Source organism: Petaurus breviceps, unplaced genomic scaffold (genome assembly GCF_028583685.1).
Source record: "Petaurus breviceps papuanus isolate PSGF00001 unplaced genomic scaffold, PetGlider_PUasm1.0 90925, whole genome shotgun sequence".
Taxonomy (NCBI): Eukaryota; Metazoa; Chordata; class Mammalia; order Diprotodontia; family Petauridae; genus Petaurus; species Petaurus breviceps.
The window spans coordinates 11025172-11046813 of NW_027187380.1; the positions used below are offsets into that span (position 1 = coordinate 11025172).

Genomic DNA, 21642 nt, shown 5'->3' on the forward strand with positions numbered 1-21642 from the left:
AGAATTAAAAGCTTCCTATAGAAGGTGAGATTTTAGCAAAGGCTTGAAAGAAACCAAGAGGTGGAGATGAAGAACGAGTTTGTTCCAGGCATGGGAACAGCCAGCCAGAGAAGATGCTCAGAATATATAATGATGTAGGGAAAAATCTATGTCTAGGGCAATTCCCTTGCCCCCTTACTTCTTTCCCAAATGGGACACAGCCAGGAAAAAAGGGTTTAGCACTGGATCCATCTCCTGACCCAAAACACCTTCTAACCCCTAAGGGCAGTCACTGAATACCTGGACAACAATCCTAGAGCTGATTGTCATCCTTCCCTCTCTACCCCAGGAAGGATCATACCCAGGCTCCAGCTCCCACCACCAAGCGGGGCCAGCGCATTGCCTCCAAGGTTAAACACTTTGCCTTTGACCGAAAAAAGCGACACTACGGGCTGGGTGTGGTAGGGAGCTGGCTGAACCGGAGCTATCGCCGTAGCATCAGCAGTACTGTCCAGCACCAGCTAGAGAACTTTAGCAGCCACCGGTGAGAGGGGTTAAGGGGTGGGTGTGACCTTGCAAGAGCACTGAAGACCTTGATACCATTACCCACCGGCACTCTGCAGTCAGCATAGCTTGAGCAGAGACCCAATCTTGGGCACTCTAAGGAGAAAGAAAGTAGAGGAAAGCAGACCCTGATCTCAGGTAACTCTTTCTGAGGGAAGGCAAGAGGGCATATACATGCAAAAGCTACCCAACAGAAACAAAAACTTGAATATAACTGATCTTAACCATTCAGAAACATATGGCACATCAGTGTATGGGAAGGGTCGTGCTGGGTTGACCAGGGTCGGCTGAGGAGACTGGATTGCCAGCTTGTATTGGTACTCAGGTCAAGATAGATAAGGATACTAGGTTAGATGGCAACTCCTTTGTTCAATAAATATTTATTAAAAACCTACTATAGGGGCAGCTAGGTGGCACAGTGAGTAAAGCACCGGTCCTGAAGTCGGGAGGACCCAAGTTCGGTTCTTGCCTCAGACACTTAACACACACACACACACACACACACACACTTAAACCCAATTGCCCTCCAAAAGGCAAAAAAAAAACCCCTACTATATATGGCTGAAGGCTTTACATTCTTCCCTGCCTTCCTCTATTCTTGATCCCAGTAGTATGAAATTAACATAATAGTATCATTATTAGATTCCCTGGAGTAAATTAAATGCCTTCTAACTGTTGTCACTATACACTTTCTTTTTGTTCCCCTTTAATAGGAGGTTATATGTTTGTTTTGTTTTTTGAGGCAATGGGAGTTACATGACTTGCCCAGGGTCACACAGCTAGTAAGTGTCTGAGGCTGAATTTGAATTCAGGTCCTCCTGACTCTGGGACCAGTCATCTATCCATTGCACCACCTAGCTGCCTCTATATGCCTTTCTCTAAAATACCCTGCACCTTAATTTAAGACTGCATTGTATTTAAATTTTTTCTAGTTTAGGAAAAATATAGAAGTATTAAAAGTTTATTTATTGATGGATTTGTACACAATAATCAGAGATGGGAATATAATATTTTTTTTTTACATGCAGGCTTTAATATATATACTTTTTAATTCTCTTAAACAAATGAATGTAGGTATAGTTGATACAGCAAATGAACTGGAAAAAAAATATAGAGCCTGGATCCAAAATATAAAAAGGAATATAATATTCTATATTGAAATAAAATCAGTGATTGGTAACATATAATAAAAATCAGTCTGTTTTAGTTTAAAAAAAAGAGTCCTCACTTTTGTTCTCTGTTCATCTGTACTTATCCATGACTTGTATCTTTTTTTTTTTTTTTTTGCTTTTTTTGGAGGGCTGTTGGGGTTAAGTGACTTGCCCAAGGTCACATGGCTAGTTTTTTGTGTTAAGTGTCTGAGGCTGGATTTGAACTCAGGTCCTCCTGACTCCAAGGCCCATTCACTGTGCCACCTAGCCACCCCTCTTTGTGTCTTTCTTAACCTTGGTCTAGGGCAGGGGATAAAGTCAATGATCTAGTGGTTCCTCACTGCTTTTTAGAGTCTCTGATTCAGTGACTCCTACTGACCACACACTCTTCTGCCCCCAGGCCATACTTTACTTACTGGCTAACCGTTGTACACATCCTGATCACACTCCTGGTGATTGGCACCTATGGCATCGCCCCTATTGGATTCGCTCAGCATGTTACCACCCAGCTGGTGAGTTGGGGTTGGACTCCAGTCTTAGGCAATACTTCCTAGCAGTAAAAGTGGTCTGGGTTGACAATTTTAGCTTTGCCCTTTGAAAACCTTGCTGCATCACCCAAGCCAGGAGAGTGCCTTGCCCCAGGTAAGGCAGCCCTTCCTTTAACAGCAGGGCACTAACACAGCTACTCATCCCAACCAGGACCCTCCCCAGTGTCTCTGGCAGGGTGATAGCCTTTCTCATACCCTCTCCCTGCAGGTACTAAGGAATAAAGGTGTTTATGAGAGTGTAAAGTACATCCAACAAGAGAACTTCTGGATTGGCCCAAGCTCGGTATGAAATTCAGAACTCAGCAGTCAAGGTTACTGGAAATTCAAGTTCATATTCAAGGCACCACTTATCAAGTGGTTGTGTGTTAGTCACTGGGGAGACCAAAGGAGCTACATTCTGTCACTGACTGTTGCGAGCTTTTCTCTTGTCCTGTTGCCCAAGGTTGCCTCTCTTTCCAGCTAGGTCACTTGGTGCTTTGTAGGAGCCCAAGCAGAGACCTCAACTATACTGTGCATGGAAGCAGGAATTCTGACCAGGCTGGACCAGAAGAACCTTAGATCTTCCATGTCATCTGTCTGCCCCCATTTCTTACATAACAACTATGACAATAATAATGTTTAGCATTTATATAGAATTTTTAGGATTACAATGTGCTTTACACTTTACATTTAATCCCCACAACTGCCCTGGGAGGAGGTGCTATTATTATTCCCATTTTACACCTAAGGAAACTGAGGCTGAGAGAGATGAAGTGACTTGCCCATGGTCACACAGCTAGAAAGTGTCAGAGGCAGGATTCAAACTCAGATTTCCCTGGCTCCCAAGTCCAGTATTGGCCTTGGAGATCCTCAGTGAAGGGACCTGGTTCCCTCTGCTTCCAGAAAGGGACTTCTCTCATTCTAGGCTCCTCAAGGGTGAGGATGTAGATAGGAGTGTCCCCCACCTTCATCCAGATTTCTCATTCTACCATGTTTCCAACCCCAGATTGATTTGATTCATTTGGGAGCCAAGTTCTCCCCATGCATCCGGAAGGATCAGCAGGTCGAGCGGTTGATCCAGCGTGAACGAGACCAGGAACGTGACTCAGGCTGTTGTGTCCAGAATGACAACTCAGGCTGCATCCAGACTCAGCGGGCAGACTGCTCAGTATGTGGGAGGAGAGGGGAAAGTGGTGGGGAGGGAGCCCCTTTCTGGGCCAGGGCTGGTGGGAAGGAGGTGGAGGTGGGACCTGGGAAGCAGAAGCTGTTCAGACATCCTCAATGATCTCCCACCCACCCCCCTTAGTATATATAAGGCAGAATCATTGCTTTGGGGTTGGATGGAACCTGAGAGGCCATCTCATTCCACTTCCTTATTTCTTATAAGTGAGATAAGGCCTGGGGAAGTTAAGGCACTTTTCTAGGTAGGGTCCCTCAGGTAGTAAATGTCAGAGGCAAGATTAGAACTCATGCCATTAGCAATATCAATTTGGACCGCCCTTTGTTTCTTTGTAAATGTTTTTATGGTTGTATTTCTTACCTTTCTCATAAGGCTAGGCTTTCCCCCAAGCTGAGACCACTTCTTCCTCCTCTTTCTTACCCCATCATACTTCCCACAGAGCTTTCTATGATGTAGGGACCTTTCATCCATCAGTTCTGATTAACTTCTCCCATATTCCAAAGAACCTAAAGTCAACCTTTGTACTTGAGTGTCAAGACTTTTTATGGACTTAAACCTTTGGGAGAAGAAAGATGGAACCCTCTTTCTTCGGCATGACTACCCCTCTCTCACTTTCTAGGAGACTTTGGCCACTTTCACTAAATGGCAGGATGACACTGGTCCCCCCATGGACAAAACTGACCCAAGCTTGAGGCGAACATCAGGGGCTGTTTGCCACCAGGACCCCAGGTACAAATTGGATCAACCCTCAGAACTGACGCTATGAACATATGGCCTCTAGAATGTGTTTTCTTTGTTTTGTTTCTCTTTTTGGAGGGGGGAAGGCAGGGCAATTGGGATTAAGTGACTTGCCCAAGGTCACACAACTAGTAAGTGTTAAGTATCTGAGGCCAGATTTGAACTCAGGTCCTCCTGACTACAGGGCTGGTGCTCTATTCACTGTGCCACTTAGCTGCCCTAAGAATGTGTTTTCTAAGTAGACCTAGAGGAACACAGATGGGATCCTGAATGTTCTCTTTGTTCCTGCCATTAGATTCAGCAAACTTTTATTAAGTGTTTACTGTGTACAGCAACTACATTCGAGGCACTAAAGATACAGAGATAAAATGGGACAGAGTCCCTGCTGTCATATGGCCTGGGTTCCTGCCTGCCCTCAGGCATTGACAGGACAGTGCTGTGGTCATTCTCCTCTGGTCTCTTTTCTCCCTACCCCATAGGACATGTGAGGAGCCAGCTTCAAGTGGTGCCCATATTTGGCCAGATGATATCACCAAGTGGCCAGTGAGTAACTTCTTGTGATTTAGTGGGTGGATGGGTGGGTGGATGTGAGAGAGACAGAGAAAGATGGCACATGTATGCCAACTACCTCACGTGTGTTCTTTTTAGATCTGCACAGACCAGGCCAAGAATAACCACACTGGCTTCCTTCACATGGACTGCCAGATCAAGGGTCGCCCATGTTGCATTGGTACTAAGGGCAGGTGAATACAGCGACTGTTCTTTTCTCTCACAGCCTGGGCCAGACTTTTAGGGAATCTCATCCCAGACCTATCTCTTTCTGATTCCCCTGAGATAATCATTTTCCTGCCAAGATTTCTGAAGATCTTCTACCCCCATCCTTCAAAGTTACTTCCTTTCCCTTCTCTCTCTTCTGTTCTTGGCACTTTTCCAGGTCTAAGAGGATGGAGCAGAAGAATCCTTCCCTAGACAGGAGTGCCAGGGCACTTGGCTATAGAGGCAGTTTCATATCTGCCCTAGGCTTCTAGTTGGGAGGCTTGGGTAGTGGAGGATAGTGGGGATGGGGTGGAAAGCAAGGGAGGAAAAGATTAAACCAGGGTCTTAACTCCTTCTAATCTCATCTAGCTGTGAGATCACAACCCGGGAGTACTGTGAGTTCATGCATGGCTATTTCCATGAAGAAGCAACACTCTGTTCTCAGGTGAGCTAAGGACCATCAAGAATTGAATGCTTTGAGTCCTCAGAAAGAGGACTGGGGTATTTTGATCAGAGAATGAGGGCCTGACATCCATGGCCCTCCAGCAATCAAAAGCCTCGTCACTTTCTTTAAGCTGGTACCCCTAGCATATCCCAGATCTAACTCTAGTGTCCCCTTTCTTCCTCCCTGCTCCTCAATTAAGGTCCTCCCCAGGGGTTGCAGACACAAGAAGTGGCCCAGCTGGAACATAATATCGTTTAAGACTGACCACTATTTATTCAGTTTTCCCACCACCTTCTACCCGATTCTCCTTCCTCAGGTACACTGCTTGGACAAAGTATGTGGGCTTCTGCCATTCTTGAACCCTGAGGTCCCTGATCAGTTCTACAGACTTTGGTTATCTCTATTCCTCCATGCTGGGTAAGAGTCTCTCCCCAACCATAGATTTGTCCCTGATCCAAAGACAGTGAGCTCCTTTGGGGTTTCTTTTTGGGGGCAAGTCATTTTGTTAGACAAAAGGGAACCACTGAAGAGATTTGAGCACAAAAACGATGTATCACATCTTTATAGAGCAGGAATGTCTTATATTCTCCATTGAGATGGACTGGAAGTTGGGGGAGAAAGAGTAGAGGGGGGAAGAACAGTTGGAAGGCTATCTCAGCCTTATAGGCATGTGGTAATGAGAACCTCTGCAAGACTAGTAGCATTGGAAATAGAAGTCAGAACAGGTGGGAGAGTTATTTCAGTGATATAATTGGCATAAGTTAGTTGTTGTGATTGGGTATGAGAGTTGAGGGAGATTCAAGAGTCATAGTTAATATTAACCTGTCAAACATGTATGACTAGGTAATTGATGTTGCCATTGACAAAATTGAGAAGTGAAAAGGAAGAGCAGATTTTTGGGGGGGAAAGATGATAAACTCATCCCTTTTTGAGCTTGAGATAGGAATGGGACATCCAGAAGAGATGTCCTATAGATAGTTGGAGATTCAGGACTAGAACCTGGGAGAGAGCTCAGGGCTAGAGGTAGAGATTTAGGAATCATCTACATAAAAGTAGTGGTTGCAGTCACTGGATCAAATGAGATTGACAGAAAAGGAAACGATAAAATAGAGAGGGAAGCAGAGAAGACCAAGGGCAGAGTGTGAAATCACTTCTCATACTAAGGGATTGGGAAGGTGATGAGAGTCCTCTGGAGGAGATGGAGGAAAAACATCTAGAGAGACAGGAGAACCACAAAATATCTCTGAAATCAAGGAAGGAATAGGATCTGGGAAAGAGAATAGTTAACAGTGCCATATGCTGCAGAGAGATCAAAAGGGGATAAGGACTGAAAAAAAAAAGCTACAATTTAGCTATGAGGATGTTAGTGAATGATTGATGATTTGTGAAAGAGTACTTTACATAGAGTGGTAGGGAAGGAAACCAGGACTATAAGGGTTTGAGAAGAGAAGTCATGAATAAGTGGAGAGGTTAGATATAAGCAGCTTTTAATTTTATTTTTATTCTGAACTTGATACTCCAAAAAAAAAAAAAAAGGATATTTCCATATACAAGGCAGAGCAGAAAGAGTAGATTAGATAGGAAACTGAGTCTGTTACATGCAGTTTGCTTTTTGAAAAATCATAATAAATTTAATCTGTTACTTTTAAAGCTATCCTTCTTGTCTGTGTTTCCTTCTATATTTCTTTCTGTCTTTCTGGGCATTTTTTTTAAATGCCTCAATAACTTTGTTTTCTGAGCAACTCACGCCTGTCTTCTTCTCAAACCCATCTCCCATGGTAGAAAAAAATAAGAACAATCCATGTAACAAGGAATTGTAGTCGCAAAAACAATCCACATATGTCATATCTAAAAATATATGTCTCTTGTACCTTAATTCCATCACCCCTCTCTCAGGAGGTGGGAAGCATGCCTTCATCATCATTCCTTTAGGGCAGAGGTTTCCAAACTTATCTAGCCTACTGCCACCTTTTTGGAAAAAAAAAATTACTCTGCCTCCCTGGAAATCTACTTTCTTTAACCCATTAATGTTGTTTTTGTTTTTGAAATTTGCATCATTTCAAAAATAATATAAATTTTTTAAAATGACACATCTTACATTTAATAATTTATTGTAAATTTGTGGGTTTTTCCTACATTGAAATTTTGATATTAAGACCTATCAGCCACTTGACCACTGATCAGTTATGACTTGCATTTTGTGTATTTATTTGGAAAATAATGTAATCACTTTGACTTTAACTCTGTTATGCAACAGATGAAACATATATGAATGGTTTTTCAAAATTTTCTTCTTTACTTTTGCTTCCACCACCCCTTTCACCCCTTTATTTTTATTCACTCCCCAATTGCACCTGAGGCTGCTACTGCCCCCTGGATCATTCTAGTACCCCCCAGGAGGTGGTATTATCCACTTTGGGAAACTTTGCTCCTATGGTCATAGACAGTTATTACATTAATTAAAGTTCTTAAATATAAGCACTTAAAAAAAAAGTTTAGCATCAAATGGGGAGAAGAAAAATGGAGTAGAAGAATCAAGGGAAAGTTTTATTGTTGTTTTTAGGATTAGGGGGACCTGCATACACTTGTAGGCAGGTGTGGAGAAGCCAGCAAAAAGGGAGAAATTTAAGATAAATAAAAGAGGTTGATTTCTATGCTAGGTCCACATCCTGGAGGAAGTGGCAATAAAGGAGATGTAGGGCAAAGGTAAGGGCATTAGCCACAGCAAGTAAGGAAATTTCTCTTCTGAGACAGAAGTGGGGGGAAGAGGAGATCTGGGTTAACAATACTATGCTTTGATGGAATTTCCAATGGCCTAAACCTTAATGAGGGGAAGAAGCAGGGAATGTGGTTAAGGGCTTGAACCAAAAAACATTTGGAACAGTACTTTGGAGGATGATATAGGAAGTTGCTACACAACAGTGAACATTCACTTGCAAGTGCAACCTCTAGATCAGGCCTGCACAACATAGTGCCCTTAGGCCACTTGTGGCTCACCAAAGTAGCCCTCGGGCAGTATTTTATACAGGCCCACTCCTGATGGTAGTAGGTAGAATCAGCTTACTCTTATGACTCTCCAGCAGTGTTTATCTATCCAGAAGTAGTAGGAGATGGTGGGGGATTATCGAGGCTTGAGGAAATGGTTTTCATTAAGCATTTATTAAGTGCTGCCGTGAGCCAGGTTACTGTGGTAGGGTCTGGAGATACAAAGATAAAAAAATGAACTGGCCTTTGCCTCCAAGGCATAGGTGGGAATACACTATGCACACAGATAAGTCAAACACAAAGTGATTTAGGGACAAGAGTGAGAATACAACTGAGGATATCAAAAAAGGATTTGTATGAGGGGAAGGCACCAAGAAAATTCAAGAGGGTATAGCACAGGTGTGGGGAACCTGTGGCCTTAAGTGTGGCCCTCTGACTGAATCCAAACGTCCAAAACACATCCACTTAATAAAAGGATTTGTTCTGTAAAACTTGGACTCAATCAAAAGGCTGCACCTGAGGACTTAGAAGGTCACAGGTGGCCTCAGGGCCATACGTTCCCCACCCCTGTAGCACATTTGTTGAGCTGGAGTTCTAGAGGGCACAGTAGAATGGGCTAGTATGGGAGTAAGTCTAGGTAAAGGGGGCCTGAGGAGGGAGGAGTGGAGCTGATCAAAAAGAAAGGAGAAGTCAGAAGGATAAAGGAGGGACATGCAGCTTTCAGCTACCAGCAGGATTGCAGAGAATAGCTTAGAGAACTTAATATGATGAAAGGTAGCTTGGGAAGCCATGTTAGCAGTAAAAACTTAGAGAAATTGCCTGGTCCCAAAGTTTTGCTGGGTTTTTTTTTTTTTGCTTGTTTTGTTTTTGGAGGCAATTGGGGTTAAGTGACTTCTCCAGGGTCACACAAATAGTAAGTGTCTGAAACTGGATTTGAACTCTGGTCCTCCTTACTACACTGCACCACTTAGCTACCCTTCAAAGTTCTAAATAATAGAATGTGGAATGCTGTCCTTTGGGAGAAGAGGCCTGCATAGGATCTCAAATTCTAGTATTTTTTAGGCCCACAATGATGAAGAAAGACACTCTGTTCCTGTCTTAGGTTGGGGCACTGCCTCGTATCTGTGCTTTTCCAAATGACCATCCTGCGGGACCTGGAAAAATTGGCAGGCTGGCACCGAATTGCCATCATCTTTATCCTCAGTGGCATTACAGGCAACCTAGCCAGCGCCATCTTCCTCCCATATAGAGCAGAGGTAGGAAACCCAGAGAGATATTGTCCAGTATGAATTCTGTGATCTTGCCCTTGGAAATGGACAAAGATTCTTTGGGGGAAAGATTGGGCATGGAGGGAGTCGCTATTTTGTATCCCCTCAATTCATGGGGGAGGGGGGTAATATGGACTAGGCCTGTGATTGAGGGACTGTCCCCTACCCACTACCTCAAAATAGGTGATGAACTCTAAATGTGCTAAAGGCTTCAAGGAAGAGAGAGAGTCCCCTACAATTACTAGGCAGTTTCTAAGAAGAAGGGTTTGGGGTCAGAGAGTACATCATATCTTTGTTTCCCATTCCAGCCATACTTACTCATGAGGACATTGCTTCTCTCAAGAAAGTTTTGCTTTCTGCCCTGGCTCGTCCTCTATAGACCCTGATTATGTGCCAGGATGACACCCATTTTCTACCCCCTCCTTGGTCTCCCCTGTCACGGTTTAGCCGGGTGATGCCTAATCCTGTAGGTTTAGCTGACTGGCCCTCTAATCCCCATGGATGAGGGAGGGAGCAGTAGCAGCAATTGATGCTGACTCACCAGGGAACCTTTATTGACTCATTAGCCTTGTCCTTGATTTGCTCCCTGACTGCCTAGGAATGGCCCCAGTCTTTAGCCCAGCAGGTCTGATTACTGTGGCTCCTCAGCCTTTAACAGGGCTGAGTGATGCTACTGTGCCCTTCTTCTCCTCAGGTGGGCCCTGCAGGTTCCCAGTTTGGTGTCCTCGCCTGCCTCTTTGTCGAGCTCATCCAGAGTTGGCAGCTCCTGGAAAATCCCTGGAAGGCATTCCTGAACCTGTCGGGCATTGTATTCTTCCTCTTCGTCTGTGGGCTTCTACCTTGGATCGACAACATCGCCCACATCTTTGGTTTTCTTAGTGGCCTGCTACTCTCCTTTGCTTTCCTGCCCTACATCACTTTTGGCACAGGGGACAAGTACCGTAAGCGAGCCATGATCCTGGTGTCCCTGGTCATCTTTGCAGGTCTTTTTGCCTCCCTCGTCATCTGGCTATATGTCTACCCCATCAACTGGCCCTGGATTGAATACCTCACCTGCTTCCCCTTCACCAGCCGATTCTGTGAGAAATATGAGCTGGACCAGGTGCTACACTGATGCCCTTCTCCGATCCTGGGCTGCTAAAGGATGGGAAGCCAGGAAATACTGCCTTTTCAGTGTCTGGTGCCACCAAAGTTTGGGCCATAGAAGAGAAAGAGAGAACATGGCTTCTCCTAGGGGAGCTCCATGAAACTCTCCTTTCCCTCTATTGGGAGGCCACATGAATGTGGTGGTTAAATTCTCCTGGAATCAGAGGGCACTCACTCACTAGTAACTCCTAGAAGAGGGTTGGAGGCAGCATCTACTTGGTATGCATTGGTCAGGCAAGAGGAGGCTCCATAGGTTCCCAGTGGCATTTTGAGAAATGGAGGCCCCACTCTCTCTTATACCCTCATGTTCTGAACTGAGGCCTCTTAGAGGAGGCCTAGGCAGGGAGCTCATTTCACACAGACTCAGGTCCCCTTGCCTCCCCTACACCACCATTAGGAGGCTAGGAAATCTTTCCCCCCACATCATACCCAGGGAGTTATTTTATTTTTGGAGGGGGGAAGGCAAGGCAATTGGGGTTAAGTGACTTAACAACTGAAGTTGTCTTGGATGGCTTTCTTTTCCTCCCAGGCCTCTGGTTATGCTTAGCCATAGTCTGTCCTGGTGTCTTCTCTCCCTTTAAGGACCTTTAATCCCAGCCTGTGTAAGCCTTTTCTGTGCAAGGTCCCTCCTTTTGCCAAAGCTACCTTAGACTGTAGAAAGATCTGAAGGGCCAAATTCCCTTCCTAAACCTCCCCATCCCCAGACTGGAGTAGAAACTTTTCAGTGGTAGATGGGCTTGTCACTCCTTCCCCATCTCCCCTCTGATTCTGTCCTTCACCTCCTCTTTCCCGTTCTCCTCCTTCAACTGACTGAGATTCTTCACCAACACTCCACAACCCCAGGAGCTTTCTACCTCACAACATACCCAGTGATGAGGATGGAACCTGGTTAGCTTTGGGGAGCTGATTCAAATTTGGAGTTACTTTTTTTTTTACTGGTTCATTTTGGAATTACTATTTTTAAAACTTAACACCAGTTTAGTGATAACTGTTATGGGCAGTATCACTAGTTAATTAAATATTCTTTATAGAAAACAAAGTGTAAGTTTCATCCTTGGAAAGAGTGCTTATTTTAAATGCAGAAACTAGAAGCAAAGTTAAGGTTGAGACTTTGCAACATGAAAATGAACCATGACTGGGATTGATGGGGCCTTAATGGCTTTATTTTACAACATAGTGGGTATGAGTGGGGAAGGGGTAGGGGTAGAGAGGAAGGATTTTAGCTATTTTGTCTAGGAAGTGATATTGAGAGGTCAAAGAGTTTGGAGTTGAGGCAGCTCATGGGGTCATTGCTAGAAAGAGGCCCTGGAAATTTTGTGTTTGGGGAAAATTATAGGGTCCAAATGGGGAGCCCTCTTTTGACTGCCAAAAGAAAAGGTTATGGTAAAAGAGGTGGTCCTTCCCAGTCTGTCCCAGTTAAAAATGGATTGTTCTTTTCCCATTCCCCTACTCCTGCAAATGTAGAAGGATTTAGAAGCAGCCATGGCACATGAGAAAGTTACCTCTTTCTGACCAAGAAACTGCCTTTGAGCTGAGCCAGTATTTCCTTCCATTTCCGAGAGTGGGAGATACAGAGGAGTCAACTGTCCCTCCCCATCCCCCATCCCACTGCCTTTCCTAGAGATGGAAAAAAACATTTCTTAGCAGAGCCCTCTACTGTTGGAGGGGTTGAAGGTGCAGGTGATTATTCCCTGGTTTGAAGAAGGAACACTCATATGGAACATAGAATATTCGCATTTTCTAAATGAAAATTCTATTTGGATATAGAGTTTCCAATATTGGAGAGAACTTCCCATCTACCCCTTCTATGTTGTTGTTCCCATCGGCCTCTCATTTGAACCTGGGTTGAACTGTCTTTAGAGAAGGAGGGTGCCATCTCTTTTTAGTATAAGCCCCAACCTGACAACTGAGAATTCCTTTACTTTTTAACAATTTAGCTAAATTGGGATGGAACTTGGAGAGGAATGGAAGGAAGGGAAGGGAATCCAGCCCTGTGTGGCTGGGCTTTACTGCTATTAAAATCTGAGCAACGGTCATGGTAGCAGTGGCCCATCAGACCACTTCCTCCTAGTCACCAAAGTGCCTTGCATGCCCCCACCAGGATCCAGAAGGACTCTGGGCTTCAGAGGTAAGGGAAAAGTATTAGATGGAAGGGAGGAAAAAACTTAACAACCACTGTTCCTTCGAAGGAAGGCGTGACCTCGCACTGGGCACTGGAGTTCAGTGAAGGATAGATTGCCCACACCGACCGCACATGGACCCACCGTCTGGAAGCCACATTTCTGATAGAAGGGCACCAAGAAGTCCTCACACATAAGTGCAGCCCGGCGAACGGACAGCTGGTAGCATAGGTGTTGTAGGTAGCGCCACAACAAGATGGAGCCCTTGCCTTGCTGGCGGAAGGTACGATGTACTGCGAGCACGTGAATGTGAGCGGTGTGGCCCCCAGGCTGGTGTAATGTCAAAGATTCCTGGTGGCCCAGAGGAAAGAAATTAAATCTGACTCACTTTTTCCCCCCACCTTCCCAATCCCCAAGAGTTACACATTCTATCTGGCCAGGACCTGTCTAGGTTAGGGGAAAAACAAGGTGTCCCCAAAAATTAGGGCACCACTTAAGGTAGTTGGGATACTCTCTTGAGAAAGTCTCTGGAGAATCTTAGTGCACTCCTATGTATTGGGGCAAGAGGTATTCCAGTTACCTTATTTTAGCCTTGGAAATTGGAAGGTGAGGGAAAGGTTTGCTCCTCTGTTCATTGCTGAGAGAGGACATATAAACCAGTTACCTCTTCTCACTCTGGGTGAATAATCTGATATAGGTTACCATCACTTAAAAAGAATCTGGGACCAAGTTGGCTAAGAAGAAGACTCTCCTAGGTGACTGGGCCTTTTTACATCTCCCATTCTCTCCCACTTCCCACCCCCAGCACCTCACCTGGGTCAGTCTGTCCTGGTCCCAGAGGGAGCCAATGATGAAGGCTACAAGCCGACCTTCCTCAAACCAGCCCAGAGACATCTCTGGGCACAGGGTCAGGAAGTGCCGGATGTCATCTATGTACAGGGGACAGTTGCCAGAGACAGAGATGAAAGCTGTGGATGGGAAGAGACAGAGCAGATCCATCTGTTAGTCACTGCTGTATGTGAACAGACCTGGAAATCCAGGACAACTGAGAAAACAGATAAGGGTGAATTTGTTGGGTGAGAGAGGAAGGAAGGGGAATGTACTTCATTCTCTGACCCTTTCTCCTGGGGGCCGTCTCCAGTTCAGAACTATATCTTGCTACTGGTCCCCGATGGCTCCAGAGGAGAAAGTGAGGTTGGTGACTTTGCATGGCCCTCCCTCATTTAAATCCAATTCTCTTGCATGTCATGGCATCACCTCCCTGATGTCATGGACAAAGGATGTCAAGAACAAAGGACAAACAACAAACATCCTCTACTCTTTTTAGCAGTGTTTCAGTATGAAGTAATTGAAAAGTAAAGGCCAAGCAGCCTGAGTTTAAAAGGGACTTATTTCACCTCCTGCTCTGAAAAAGCACTGAGTGAGGAAGCCTGGGTTCTTATCACAGCTTTACCCTCACTTGCTATGTGATCTTGGGCCTTAGTTTCCTTCTCTTTAAAAGGAAGGGATTATATAGTTGCTAGACTTTTTTCTCATTTTATCATCCTATCCTCTTCCCCTAGGACAAAAGCAATCCAAGAAGTTTGATCTCTGCCACTTGGCCCTACTTGTCCCAACATCCACAGGTATTGATTTGGCCCTCATTCAAGTAGCAAAATAAATGAAAAGAGGTGACCCACACTGCAGGGTCAGTGACTTACCTTCTCGCTCAATCTCAAACACACCAATGGCATCTTCTGGTGAAAGACATCGGAACTCACTGGCCGGGAGTGTGTGACGGCGTTGGCGGATTGGGGATTCCGAAAGTCCCCAGGCTGGGCTCAAGATTCTGGGCTTCTGATGGGTCAGGGCATTCAGTGCAGGCATCCTGTCTGCCCCAGGGGTCCCTAGTGCAACTGTCTCCATCACTGAGGACTTTTTCTTAAGCAGTTGGGTGCAGGTCAGAGAAATGGTCCTCCGTGGTTACTTTCCAGAAAATGTCCTTTATAAGAGAACAAACGAGGTTCCTCATCTTTTCAATGGTCATTGAGTAGCTTTCAATGCCCCATAGTTTTCAAAGTGAATCTTGGGCTGATGGAGTAGTAGAAAACTCAGGTGAAGCCATAGCTGGGGCCAGAAGGGAGCTAAGGGGGAGCCCCTAAATGCTGTGTGCCCCAGGCAAGTGACTTTCAGGGAGTCCTTGAACCATTCTGGTATTCAAATGAAGAAGCATTTTATTAAGTGCTTACTGTATGCCTGGCACTATACTAAAGATTGGAGATTGAAAGAAAGATAAAAACAGTTCCTGACTTCAAGGAATTCAAAGGAAACAAAATCAAACAACTATGTCCAAACTAAATAGATACTTTTCTGAGGCTGGACCCCAGAAAGCTAGGAGTGGTCACATGGGGGGAAGGGTCTGTTGGATTCTCAGAGCCACTTACCTGTTAAGAATGTGAATTCCTAGAACCTTTGGTTTCAGGACCAGTGAGCAGAGCAGAGCAGCTTTGTTCTGGGAGCATCATCCCTTGGTTCTCAGAGAAAAGCCACTTAATGTGGCTGAGCTCTGCAAAGCAGCTTTCCTAGGCCCCAGGGGAATATTCTCTGCTGATAGACCCTGCCTCTAGAAGTACAAGTCTGGGAGGGAGGGGTTGGATGGGTTTAGGGATTGGAGAGAGGCCAGAAGATCAAGGAACATGAGACAGAGAACTGTATATTAAGAGTACAGTAGAGAGGTGGCTAGGTGGCACAGTGATTAGAGTATGGGCCCTGGAGTCAGGTGGACTTGAGTTCAAATCCGGCTTCAGACACTTAATACTTACTAGCCATGTGACCTTGGACAAGTCAACCCCGATTGTCCTACCTCCCCCCCTCGAAAAAGCAAAAAAAAAAAAAAGTACAGTGGAACTGGGCGCAAGGATGCTTGGATGTTTATCCTTAAGTCAACAGGCTTAGTGACACCCCCTGAATTTCCTCCCTTTTTTCCCCAACCCAGGAGGCAGTAGTAGTGTTTTGCTGTCGCCTGGAAACTTTAGTAGTCTCTTACTAGGGGAATTAACCTACTTTGCCTGGTGGAAAGGTGAATAGAATCATGTAGAGTCTGTAAACTTTTTTTTTTTTTAACTAAACTGGTTTCCTTTGTGTTTCTGAGTATTTTATGTTATGCCTTTACAAATATTCAGAGGAGTTCATAACCTTCACAGAGGGGTCTAAAGTACTAAATAAATAGATGAAAACATGAATGAATGAATACACAAGTAAATGAAGAAATAGATGAATAGATAGAAAGAAAAAAAAAGGATCAGGAACCCTTGCACCAGGGAAAGGCCATTTTTTGATGTTTCTTCAAGCTTTTAGCCTCCCTCACTGGATGCTTTCTCCTCTTCTTGAATTTCAGGAAAGAACTTCTAGACCAGGCAGCAGTAGTAGCTACTGCCCACATAACATCAGGGTTGTCTACGGGCCAGAAAGAAGGTGAACACTTATCAGGCACAAACCCACATCAGCCTTTTTTTTTTCCTCCAGAGAGTAATAAGGAAATATGGTGTTATCATACAGTGAAACAAGTGGTGGGTAGGGGACCTGACAAGATCTTAAGGAATTTTTAATCCTCATTGCCTTCTGTGCCTTTTTTCATCATACTAGTTACACCAGTCAAGTGTTCTGAAAGGTTTTACTTCCTCTGCCCTGTTGAAGGATAAAAGGATAAAACATTTTTATCTGATGATTTCCTCAGAACCCAGAAAGTGGGATGCCGGATGATTCTAAAGTGGGATGGCTTAGACTTAATGCTAGACTGAAGTCAGAAGGCCTGGGTTCTAGTTCTGACAAGTCACTTCCCCAAAGACTTAATTTCCTCATCTGTAAAATTAGGCAGTTGGACTGAATCAGAAGTTCTTAGCCTTTTTTTTGTATTATAGATCTGTTTGGCAGTTTGATGAAACCTATGGACCCCTTCTTAGAATAATGCTTGAAATGCACAAAATGCATAGAATTACAAATAAAACCAAATATATTGGAATATAACTCAACATTTTTCAAAAACAAGTTCATGGACCCCAAGTTAAGAACCCTTAGAGCATATGATTTCCAATGTCTCTTCTTCACCTAAAGTTCCATGAGTCCATGAAAAATGCTTAACACACTACTCTGATATTAAAAGAAGGAAAGGACAGAGGTGAAGTAAGGGAAAGATAGTGGTGTCTGGAGTAAAAATTTGGATGAAGAGGGATATGTGGACTATTATATGCAATAATCGATGAGTTTGAGGTGCTTCCCTGCAGGGTAGAGTGTCCATCTTTCTGCTGTTATTTCCTGAGATCTCTACTCAGAGGTGAATAGAATCAGAGGGAATTAGTGATACATTAGGCTTGGAGAGAAGTACATAAATCACACTACCAGTGATAATAGGGAAAATGAGAAGAGTTTTAACTTAATTCTAAGGGATTTAGATTGAATATTTGTGTTATTTTCCCTAGTCTGTCCTACCTATTTGGAAGCTGAGTCCTCTTTCACACACTGTCCCTGGATGATCTCATCAACTCCCATGGGTTCAATTATTATCTCTATGCAGAGGCCTCCTAGATCTGTCTTTCCAGACAATACTCTCTTTCATTAGAGCCTGTTCCACATCACCAGTTGCTTGTTGACAATTTTGGTAGGTGTCCCAGACTCAACATTGTTCAGTCGGGTCCAACTCTTTGTGATCCTACTTGGGTTTTTTTGTTTTTGCTTTTTGGAGGGCAATTGGGTTAAGTGACTTGCCCAAGGTCGCACAGCTAGTTAAGTGTCTGAGGCTGGATTTGAACTCGGGTCCTCCTGACTTTAGGGCCAGTGCTCTACTTACTGCACCACCTAGCTGCCCCCACTTGGGGTTTTCTTGACAAAGATACTGGAATGGTTTGCCATTTGCTTCTCCTGCTCATTTTACAGATGAAGAAGTGTGGCTAACAGAGTTAAGTGACTTGCCCCGGGGTCACACTGCTATTAAGTGTCTGAGGCCAAATTTGAACTCAAGAAGAAAAGTCTTCCTGACTCCAGGCCTGGCACTCTATCAGCTGTACCACCTTAAACTCTACATAATCAAAACTCAGCTCATTAACTTTTACTCCAAATCCTCCCCTTTCAAATTTCCCCCCTTTCTTTTGAAGGCACCAACATCATTCCAAAGGCCCAGGTCCATTATCCTTGACTACTCCCTCTTTATCAGACATGTCCAATCAATTGTCAAATCTTGCTGTTTCCACCTTCAGAACATCTTCAGTACCCTGTACTCTCAGAGCTACCACTTTAGTTCAGGCAGTCACCACCTTTTTCCTAGATTATTGCAACAGCCTCCTTATTGGTCTCTTGGGCTCACATCTCTCGCCACTCCAGAAAATCCTGCATGCTGCTGCCAACATGATTTTCCCTTCTCTCTGTTAATGACACTTCGTCTCCCATCACTGTGGTCTTTGCATTGGCTGTCCACCTTGCCTAGAATGGATTGCCTCCTCACCACCCTCTTCTAAAATTCTGCAAGATGCAGTGTACCCATTACCCTTTACATGAAGCCTTTCCTGATCTAAAATTTCATTGAACTTTTATTGATTTTCGTTAGATTTATTCTAAATATTCTTATACAGGTGGGCTAGGTGGTGAAGTGGATACAGCATCAGGCCTGGAGTTAAGAAAACTTATCTTCCTGAGTTCACTGGCCTGAGACGCTTACTAGTTATGTGACTCTGGCCAAGTAGCTTAACCCTGTCTGCCTCAGTTTCCTCATCTGTAAAAGGAAATGGCAAACCACTCCAGTATCTTTGCCAAGAAAACCCCAAACAGGGTTAGGAAGAGTCAGAAACAACTAAAAAACAACTGAACAATACTTAATTTAAAATAATAATAGCAAATAATAATACTTATTGATTGATTAACCCATACAGTTGCTTGAAATTTTGGTTTGTTTGTTTTTTTTACTGGTAAGGAGGGGATACGTAAGCTTTCCCTGATTACCCTAGCTGGACAGCCTCTGGAAAAAGAACTCTGAACTCCTATTAGCACTTGTCATCTTTGCCACTAACTCATCACTCATCATAAGCATCTTGTCTTGTAGAGCAGTGGTTTCCAAATTTTTTTGATCATACTCTCAGTAAAAAATGTTTAAGCACGCACTTCTAACATGTATATATTTGTTTATTCATAAATGATAAGCAATACTATTATACTAACATGCTAGGTATATGATTAAACACACATAAAATAGGAATTTAAAAGTATGAGATAAATATGAAACATTTAAAATTAATTGCACAAAAAACCTTTTTTCTAGAGAATGTGATTAAATATGCATTATTTAAAAAAAAACTATATCTCCCAAAGAATAGGGCAGATTAGTAAATAAAAAATTTTTAGTAACTAGCCAAGCGAGTGAATTTAGGTAAAGCATTTTAAACTCTTTAATTTACTGTACATTATTTTAATTTATAGATAATAAGTCATAACAGGGAAAATAAATTTTTCAGCAGGAGCCATCTTTCTCTGCATGTAGATATTCACTGTACTTAACATAAAAACAAGCAAAAGTAAATTGTTTCTGATTTCAAGTCAGAACTTTTCAATGTAAATTCATTCTTCTTTCTTTACCTGATTCTGTTTAATGGATAGCATCATATCTCAATTTCCTTTTAATGTTTAGATAAAGTTTAGTTTGTTTGTTTTTTTTATTACTGTGAGAAACATCCAAAAAGTCAATCTCGCTGGACTGTCGAGTCCAGCCAAAGGCGTAATGAGTAACATGACAAGAAAGGCAGATTGGGGCCAGGTTATGAAGGGTTCTAAATGATAACTATAAAGAAAGTTATGTTTGATCTGAGAGGAAATAAGGAAACCACTGGAATTTCTTGAGTAGGGGGTGATACATGGTCAGACCTACACTTTAGGAAAATCATTTTGGCAGGTGTGTGGAGGATGGATTGGAGGCTGGGAGACCATGGGAAAAGAGGAGAGAAGTGATGATAGTCTGAAATAGGGTGATGGCCCTGTGAGTGGAAGGAAGGGGGTGGATGCAAGAGATGTTGTAGACAGAACAGAAAAGATTTGGCAACTGCTTGGATAGACTAGAAGGATAATGGTGCCACAAACAGAAACAGAATTTAGAAAGAGGAATGGGTGGGTTTGAAGGGAATGATAATGTAATGAGATCTGTAGTGCCAACTATTAATCATCCATCACTATTCATACCAGACTCTGCTCCACCCCAAATTAAAAGAAGGCAATCACACATCACTGACCCAACCCAGAGCACAGATAGTGCCTTTGGAGGGGTACCTGCCACTGCCACTAGATTATCTGAAGGACAGAGGATTAGTATAGAGGAAAAACTGGTGTATTTGTCAATGGCACCTACAACCTCTGCCAAGGGTCCTCCAGTTAAGTTATAACTACCTAGAGGGTACAACACCTGGTTAAGAAGTGAGGAGGTGGGGAGCTCAAACAAATGGCAGGAGGCAGTGAAATGGGAGAAAGTTGGGTTGTAATAGGTAAAAAGGTGGTATAGTTACCTATTTTCAATAAATAGATTACTCTTTCTTTACATGGTTTTGCTTAATGGTAGATATCATGCCTTAGTGTGGGTTGTGTTAGAGACAAGCCTTCAGTAACTGTGGGGAGAAAGTGATGCAACCCATCTTTCTACCTTCCAACTGGTTGATCATATAGCCCTTGAGATCATTCCACAGACCCCCAGAATATCATAGCCCTGCCTTTGGAGACTATTTCTCTAGTCTATAGATTGGGTCTGAGGCATCTGTGTATCCTCAGGGCCTAGCATAAATGGAACTTTACACACATTAGATAATCTCTAAATGTTTGTAAACAGCAATAGTAATGGTTACATCTTGAGGATTTATTTTGTAACTTACTTTCTGTAGGTAGGTTGACCTTGTTGTGGTATAAAACTGGGCAAAGCCCTCCTCCCAAGGTCCCCATTTAAAGTTATAAATTAGGAATTTATAGAATTCCTCTCCTTTACCTTAATGGGGTAATGAGAGGGAGGCAGAGAGAGACTGCCATCTCCTGGAAAAGCAGAGAATTGCAAGCAGTCTGGAACTGAAAAATTTGTTATTTTTGTTTTTAAATTTTTACTACTTACCTTATACACCTCCCCCAAAAAAGAACATTTGTATATACATAGCACAACACAAAGAGAATTCTATATGAAACCACTATATGAAATCTAAATTTAATACTGTTTACTTCTTTAAAAAGTATATGTTACACTCTGGAACTGAATCTTCAATAGCTAAAGGGAAACAGGAAGAAAACATTATGGGTGATGCTCTCTGTGTGCAGAGAAATAGGAAAGCCAATGGTTCCAAAGCATTCAGGGATTTTGGAGAAGATTTGCTTGCTTACTTTAGGTATCAACATGCTTTATTTTTCATAATTTTTCTCTGTTGACCTAGACAGGGATCCGGAACCTGCAGCCTTGAGGCCACATGTCTCCCTCTATCTATGTTCTCAAGTGTGGCCCATTGACTGAATCCAAACTTCACAGAATAAATCCCCTTAACAAAAAGATTTGTTCTGTAAAACTTGGACTCAGTCAAAAGGCTGAAGCCATAGACCTAGAAAGCCATATATGCCCTCCACGCTGAAAGTTCCCCACCTCCTGGCCTATGACCTGTGAAATTAGATGTACAAGAAATAGAATGTACCTAATCCCAATCCCAGGAAAGATATTGAGTAGAAAAATAACTAGCCATCCAGACCTATGGATTTCACCAAATTCAGAAATATAAAATACTCAAATAGCACATCAGACCCTC

The 21642-nt window shown here is 43.3% G+C and overlaps 2 protein-coding genes across 7 annotated transcripts in view; one reads left to right on the forward strand and one right to left on the reverse strand.

Annotated features, from left to right (window-relative positions):
- RHBDF2 (rhomboid 5 homolog 2) overlaps nucleotides 1–11778 on the forward strand; it is a 50489-nt gene extending 38711 nt beyond the window's left edge. For all 6 annotated transcript variants that reach the window (XM_069076303.1, XM_069076300.1, XM_069076299.1 and 3 more), the window contains exons 9-19: nucleotides 329–523; nucleotides 2095–2206; nucleotides 2451–2525; nucleotides 3228–3389; nucleotides 4021–4130; nucleotides 4619–4682; nucleotides 4788–4882; nucleotides 5265–5340; nucleotides 5657–5757; nucleotides 9428–9581; nucleotides 10288–11778. In XM_069076303.1, the coding sequence (XP_068932404.1) occupies nucleotides 329–523; nucleotides 2095–2206; nucleotides 2451–2525; nucleotides 3228–3389; nucleotides 4021–4130; nucleotides 4619–4682; nucleotides 4788–4882; nucleotides 5265–5340; nucleotides 5657–5757; nucleotides 9428–9581; nucleotides 10288–10707 (1564 nt within the window). In that variant the 3' untranslated portion in view covers nucleotides 10708–11778. The remainder of the gene's footprint in view (nucleotides 1–328; nucleotides 524–2094; nucleotides 2207–2450; nucleotides 2526–3227; nucleotides 3390–4020; nucleotides 4131–4618; nucleotides 4683–4787; nucleotides 4883–5264; nucleotides 5341–5656; nucleotides 5758–9427; nucleotides 9582–10287) is intronic.
- A 948-nt stretch (nucleotides 11779–12726) lies between these two features.
- Nucleotides 12727–14764, reverse strand: AANAT (aralkylamine N-acetyltransferase). The gene is made up of 3 exons (XM_069076304.1): nucleotides 14560–14764; nucleotides 13673–13827; nucleotides 12727–13210 (listed from the first exon to the last, which is right to left on the reverse strand). Exons 1-3 carry the CDS (start codon nucleotides 14762–14764, stop codon nucleotides 12905–12907), a joined length of 666 nt encoding a protein of 221 aa, XP_068932405.1. The 3' UTR covers nucleotides 12727–12904.
- Nucleotides 14765–21642: the final 6878 nt, after the last annotated feature.